General features: G+C 44.2%; 1 protein-coding gene across 1 annotated transcript in view; it reads right to left on the bottom strand.

Annotated features, from left to right (window-relative positions):
* Positions 1–6,384, bottom strand: part of DERL1 (derlin 1) — a 15,210-nt gene extending 8,826 nt beyond the window's left edge. Inside the window, exons 1-3 of the mRNA XM_026074646.1 lie at positions 6,059–6,384; positions 4,279–4,390; positions 510–574 (exon numbers count right to left, since the gene is read on the bottom strand). Coding sequence (XP_025930431.1) covers positions 510–574; positions 4,279–4,390; positions 6,059–6,211 — 330 coding nt within the window. The 5' untranslated portion in view covers positions 6,212–6,384. The remainder of the gene's footprint in view (positions 1–509; positions 575–4,278; positions 4,391–6,058) is intronic.
* Between the last annotated feature and the right edge of the window lie 1,183 nt (positions 6,385–7,567).

The following is a 7,567-nucleotide window of genomic DNA, read 5'->3' as shown; positions in this document are numbered from 1 at the left end:
GAGGGTGGTTTCTTGTTTTTAAACATTTAAATGAAATTTCCTGTGTTTCAATTTGTGCTCGCTCTGCCAAAAGCAACACTGCTTTCACAGATTTAGCCAACTTGTAACCAGCAGGTGACGTATCTCTCCATGAGGTACCCTTGAATTTCCAATTCAGGGAATAGCAAAGATGAGACCTGTTTACACCCGCCATCTTAAACACACTACATGTACTAGCCCACGGGCTCCTAGCCCATATGGCAATCCACAGAAGTGGTTAGTCGAGGCAATACAGTGAACACGATGGAAGCTCGTGCAACACAAGCAGAGCATTATGTAAGCAGAACTCTAGTCCCCAAATTACAAACCTTTATTAGTACGTTTATTAAGATTCTCCCTCCAAGTCACTCACTACTTCTTCTCACTACATTTTTAAAACTGTTAGTTGATAAAACCTGGTCTTTGAACATATTTCCAAGTAGAAATAGGAGAACCGAAATATTCCAGAAGTTTAATAAGCAGAAGGATACAACAATGCAGATCCAGTTAAACAGGAGCATGAACATGTAATCTGCTGGTCTTCCATCAAAAGCACCTGTAAATAAGAAGAATCATTAGAAAAACCCTTGCAAGGCACTGAAAATGATGAAAAAATCAAGACTCCTTCCAACACATTTATATAATAAAGGTCCACTAAATTAAAGGTCCACAAACTCTGCTCTGTGCCCAAGTAACCAGCTAAGTTGGCAGACAGCTAGAAATTACTATTTTGCCTCGATTCTTCAAATAGCTACCCTGGATAACAATGTAGTATATCGCAATCACAGAATTGTTCGGGTTCTTTTGATTTCCATCTACACAAACACTGCCTTAAGACCGCTTACAAGTAAGCTCTCCCTTGCTTATCCAGAGCATCTTTTCTGAGGATGTTGGTAGGAACGAACTTAATAGTACAGCTGGTTGATGAACGTGACCAACACCATGCAAGGGACACATTATGGCAAGCTAACATTTGTGGATCATCCTCCTTACCTGTTTTACTTTTAGGAGTTTAAGAAAAACTCAGATAGTAACAGTTACCCTAAATACAGCCTGTAGCTTACGGTTTTGTTGGTTTTGTTTTTTTAATTATTTATTTTAAATAGGCTTATAATGGAACAACCTACAGGACTGGAAACTAAGACATTCAGCCTATTGCATTGCATGTGCACACATCAGCTCTACGTTAAAAAAAAAAAGTTAACTCTGGAGGTAAGTGGATTTAACTTCGTAAGACTTAATGGGGTTGGATCCAGTCCTTCCTAAGGAGTTACCAGTTGGAAGCACACAGTAAGCAAATACAGTTACACAGCAAAAGCAGAGACACAAAGGTTAACTATGAAGTCATAGGAAAACTAGTCCTTTCTTTGCCAACTTACATCTTTCTTGCATCATCTAGTCAGGCTCAAGAGATATGACTATTTTTAGACTCCAGAAGAGTTAATGTATGTGACAGAAGAGTATGCATGTGCATGTATACATGCGCACTGTTCCTTCTTACAAGCTTGTTTCCAGTTCTGAACATGTATCAGCATTTTTCAGGAGATTTTTGTTAAAAACCAAAACCCACAACAACCCCTTGTAAACATGAAAATCATAAGCTCCCACTCTTTCAGATTCTGGTAAGTCTGTTATCACAGACCTCAGCATTTGAGCACAATTCCTGTTAACTCTAATATAGCCCAAGAATACTAGTGAGATAYACCCAAAATATAGTAACAAGCATAATGCACCAGAAACAAGCTGAATTACACAAGCTGAATTACACAAAATAAAACATCAAAATGCCTAGGGATTTCCACTGTCAAAGGAGGCAAGCTGAAAAGAGGGGCACTGTTTAACGCTACCACTATTTAGTTTCCTACAACTATTTTATATGCCCCCAAAATTAAAAAAAACAAACAAAAAAATACCCTCAGTATTAACTTTTTTTTTAAAATAACAGCTAGAGTAACTCAGCCTATGTAAAGCAAAACTGATATTTCAGTCATTTTATTATTTAAGTTTAGACACACAAGTTGGGGGAGGGAGGGTCACTTCAAAAATATATTTTATAAAGTTTAAATTTGGAGAGCTACATGAATTGAAGTTTTCTCCTTACTGTTGCCATACAACAAATCTCAGCAAATAAAGAGAGGAAGCTGACTAACTCTATAGAAACTCCAGCATAGCAGAATATGAAGGAAATAAAGGAAATATTTTTCCTTCCATTTTTTTCACTTCTCATTTTTCAATTCTTGTTAATAATCTCCTAGATAAAGTGTTTAAGTTGCTTTTTTCCATTTAATACCTGAGAAAACTGAGCTACAGACTCACAAGAGGTGACAGACTACCAAGCTGTGAAAGCTCTTTGCTGTAATGAGTTGGTTGAGCACAGGGATGAGGTGGGCTCCAGCCCCCTGGGTCCATCCGTGGGGCCCAGAACGCAGCCTGGGCATYGGGGAAGAGCTGCAGACTGCTCGCCTCCTCATTCACGCTGCCACTGAGCAATCTCCGCGTATGCCCATTTTGGTTTCTCTGCTGGTATTTGTTATGTTCTTCAGCAACAGAAGCAAGACAAAACACRTCAATCTCATTTTCCTCAGGAAGCCAGAGGTCAGCTCATTAGGAAAACATCACAAGCACAGTACAGAACTGTATGGGTATTTTTACAGCTAAATCTCCTCCCCACATAAATTTGAAGTTAACATGTAACATTAGTGTGTGCTCAAAAGCCACGTACAACCCTGAAAATAAAATCTTTCACTTCCTCATTTTCACCGACAAAGGGAAACAGAGATCTCTGCTGATTCCAACCTGTAAATACATTAAAAGCAACTTGCACACCTCCCACTTCAATAACTACAGGAGCCAAACCTTTTTTTTTTTTTTTTTTGGAAGAAAGGGAAGGACTGACCTAATTAAAAACTTTTTATACCAAGAAAAATGACCATTAATAGAGAGGTGACATGCATTAGTTCAAACAAAAACACATCAGATGACTTCCCAGTTTCAAACTCCAGATGCACACAGCAAGAGTGCAAATTTATTCTTGAAAGAATCCAGTTCCTTTCCTGACACTTGTGCTGTAGCATAGACACCTAGAAGATTTTTTAGTATTACCAGTGATGCCTTACAATGTATTAATAAGCAACTCTTACTACACATAGCTTTGCACAGTAGAATGTCGTAACTGCCATACTCTCTTGCATGCACATGTCTATAACATAGTACAAGAGAAGAGAAAGGGGGACTGTTTTTAGCTCTAAAACTACTACTTGATAAGAAAAAGCAAATATTTAAATCCAATCTGGCAGCATGGCTGCATTTCCTCCCTTTCCCTGCTACTGTTCTCATGACAAAAAAAAAAAAAAAAAAAGGGATTTTACAATACTCTCTGGAAGACAGATTTACTGTGGAGCTCTTCTCTGCCTACCCAAACATCATCTTTCTATGCATTGCCACTTATACCATCAGCTCTAAGACTTCATTAAAACTAYACAGAAGTTCTTCTTCATAAGGGCTTTCAGGAGGAGTTCAGCTTTGTAAATACTTTAGCTTAATTATTTATCTCCTTTGAAATAATTTTTGCCAAGCCTTAATGGAATGTGCAACACAATGAAACCAGTTTTGAAGCTACCTTCTAACAACAATCTCTTGAGACTATCAAAACGATGCTTTTTTCATAAATTGTGCTTTTCTCCATAATCTGATCTCCTTTTTTCTGCTCCCARTTTCTTCCTCTAAATTGAAGTCCAACTAGTTTCCTAACTTTTTAACATTTCTATYTGACAGAAAGGTACAGGATTTCTCTCAACTCAGGTCAAACTACAGAAGAACACAGGTAAGCATCCTTGCCAAAAATGATATTGTTATTTTCTCAAGATGAATACACCTGCTGTTATATATGTTTTAGCATACTTCCGTGTTAAAGGAATCAAACACAGCAGAACTGAGGCAAAGTTGTCTTTTATTCTCAATTCCTGAATTCCAACAGCTGGAAGCACCAGGCTGTATTCACAGGAGAAGCGTCACATTTAGATCCCAAATGAATAAGCTCCCTTCCAAAGGAAAAGAGCCGGTCACACCAACCAGTTTTCAGAGCAGTTTCCCATTGACCAGAGTACGTGGGCACAGAGATGAGCCAATTTTGCCATAATCCTGTCCAATCAGCCATGTGCCTGCCTCCACAAACCAACAGAAGCTCTAGCTGGCAATACTAAGTCACTATTAATTCCGGGCAGCGTTTACCACATGCATACAACTTAACGGATAACATACCTGTTTCTAATCGTGACGAATATTGATACAAGAAGTATAAATTCACCAAATAGAGAAATCCTGTTCCAGGTCCCACTGGGAAGAAGAAAGTCGCAGTTATCGGACGCCAGATCTGTCCAGATCAAAAGAGAAGGAGCTCACTTTTATACACTGTAGAATAAATTCAAATGTACAGTCTTTTTATTTCATTTGTTACCAATTATGTGGAAGATTAAGGAGTAGATTAAAAGATAAATAGTCCAAGTATCCATTTTTGCTGCTACAGCAGCCTTTACAGGATTTTCCTTTTATGATCTGATCAGCAAAGCTATCAAGATTGCAACAGAAATCACACACAATTTTAAGGTCATCTCCACAGTACTGAGCACCTTTTGCAGTGCAAGAAAGAGATTCTTGTCATGATGCTACCTGTTTTAAAGGCATCCATATGGCACCCATTCCAACTTGTACAGGAGCAAATCTTCCGTAAGGACTTCACACCATAGCCTTTAGTATACATTTCCAGATAGCAACACATACTATTCTGAGCATTTTGCACCTGCTTTAGAGACTTTCTCAACTATCAGTATCAGGTACAGACATCAGCAATGCAGCAGGTAGCAGGGACAGAAAACATCTACCCATTTACGAATGAACCAGCACTTTAGCGTGCACCATTTCAGAATAACATATTAGGATCCTGAACACCATAACTCAAGAAGCATTAACGGAACTACAGAAAGAGACAGTCACTTAAGATAGTAAATTCAGGGGACAGTCATGAAACAGACTACAGAAAGAGTTGCTTATTTGKTTTTTTTTGCATTTTTTTTTCCGCTGTATGTATAAGGAGCACGAYGATAGAATCTTAAGGATTGGGATTTTTTTCTTCACTTTCCACTTTGATTCAACCAGGCATTCCACATCCTAACCATGTGCAAACCAAAATAGCAAAATTTTAACCTCCCAACACAAGGGGAAAAAAAAAAAGATTCTATGTCCAGACTGCAACCACCCTCATCATTGTTAATACATGCAACAGCACTGCATGTCTGAAACTCCAGGACGTCAGTGTTAAACTACATCAACCATAAGCACAGAAGTTGACAATCTCCAATTTTAAACTCCAAGTAATAACACAAACTCTACGAAGGTATATAAAATGCACTTCACTAGCTCTGCCTTAACATTTCCAAAAGCACCTCAGGTTCAGGGCAGTTCTGCACCTGCCTTTCACGGGGTCGTACACACACGATCCCTTTACAGACTAAGCAAGGCTGGGCAAGTCACTTGGAGTCCACCAAGCGCCCAGGAACAGCCAGTGACAGCCAAGAGGACAACCCTAAAAAAAGTACCTAGGAAAGGGGTGCAACAGGATGGGTTACAAGCCAAACTACGAAGCCCTTCACAGGCAACTGCCCCTTTCCTGCTCGCCAAGGGCCCTGGACAGGGCTGAGCACCACTGCCTGTGTCACCTTGGGGCGCCTCGGGGCTGCAGAGGACTAGCTAAGCGGTGCCCAGCCCGCAGGCTGTGTACAGGTTAAGCAGGAAGGCAGGCCCAGCAGGAAGGCAGGCCCAGCTTCCTCCTGGAGGCAACGGGCTCGCTCATGAGGGCTGTCCCAGTGCGTGACTCCCTCCCAGAGACGCCACCAGAGCGGGGGTGGGGGACCGACCTGCCGCCTGCAGCCCAGCCCGGCCGCCCACGCACTACAACTCCCAGAATGCCGAGCGCGCCCCCGACCTAGGCTCTCTACGGCGCGGGCGCCGCAAGGCACGCCGGGACCGGTAGTGCGGCGCCTACCTGGAAGCGGTTGATGAAGGCGTCAGGCCAGAGGAAGAGATAGACGGGGCTGACGAGGCCCAGCTTGCCGATGAGCGGCACCGCGATGGAGCCGGCGAACCAGTAGCGGGTGATCAGCGGGATGCTCCGGAACCAGTCCCCCAGGTCCGACATGTCGCTGCGCTCGGCCGCTGCGGCCGGGGCCCCGCTGCGAACCGGCCGCCGAGGGAGAGGCGAGGGCGCGGGTTTGGCCGCGCGGCTCCCACAGCGCCGCCGCCGCCCCGCCGAGGGAGGAGGGGAAAGCGCAGCCCGCACCCGCCAGACGTGGCGCCGCCGAATTCGACCCCGCCGCAGCCACTTCCGGCCGCGCCCCCTTCGGCTGCCGCGGCAACGGCAGTGCCGGAAGTCCCGCCTCCCGGGGGCCGGCAGTCCGGCGGTGTGGGGCGGGGCGAGAAAAGATGGCGCCGGCAGCGAGAGGCAGTTGCCGGAGGGAGGGAGGGAGAGCGGTGCGGTGTTTGGGGCAGGGGAAAAGCGGGAGGCGCGCCGTTGTTCCCGGTGGTGCATCTCTCGCTTTACTTTTATTCAGGCTCTCTATAGGCTCAGGATTTACAACTGGTTCATTTTCCCAAGATTAAACGCATGAGAGATGCCAGTGTTTTTGTAAAAAGAAATGGATCTGCAGTAAATTCTGCAAAAAATGTGTTAAGTATTTGCCTTGAAAAGCATGGGCTCCATTTTTTAAAAAAACACATGGTGACTACGTTCCAGTTTTCCATTCCTTACCTTTAGCCCATGTCTTGTCTCAGGGCATATCCAACTTCTGAAGCTTTCAGAGCAGTTCGGGCACAGTCTGTAGCCGCCAAGCAATATAGCATTATTTTGCCATTAATAACAGCATGAGCTACAGTGGCATTGTACATATTTTTATTGGCTGATGGCTAACCCAATTTTTCCATCAGTTCAAATGCGGGCTCCGTGTTTTTGAAGCTATGTGAGGGTCTCATCTTTGTATGTTTATGTGGTTTAGTAAGAGAGTTTCTACATGGGTAAAATTATAACCTCGCTTCTACAAAAATCCAGTCTTTCAAAGTCACGCTGATCTTTTTCAGTGTTATTTTCAATAAAGTGTTCAGCCGAATGTAGGACATCCTTGCCAAGCTGAATGCAAGACTTAAGGCTCCAATCCTAACTTACGCACGTTGCTGGCTTTTGCTTAGATTGCTAGTAACGCATTCCCAGCCTCCTCGTGCTGCAGTAACGGGGCTCTTCGCCCCAGGCCGTGTCACAGCACTGTTTCCCCTCGCCGTGTTTGTTAACGCCGGCTCCGCGGTGACCGCCCAACGGGAACTACAACTCCCGGCAGGCTCCGGGGCTCCCAGGCCGCGTGGCCTGTTCCATTCTCCGAAAGGCCGACAGTAGGGGGGGGTTCCCCCCTCCCCTTCCCATTGCCCCGTATTGATAACATGAAAGCGGGGCGTACCACGTGTGCGGCGCCCCCTGCCGCGGCGGGGCGGCGCCCCCCGCGGGGGC

The sequence above is a fragment of the Apteryx rowi genome, unplaced genomic scaffold, assembly GCF_003343035.1.
Source record: "Apteryx rowi isolate R43461 unplaced genomic scaffold, aptRow1 scaffold_394, whole genome shotgun sequence".
NCBI classification, from domain to species: domain Eukaryota; kingdom Metazoa; phylum Chordata; class Aves; order Apterygiformes; family Apterygidae; genus Apteryx; species Apteryx rowi.
This window is presented reverse-complemented; position numbering and strand designations above follow the sequence as displayed.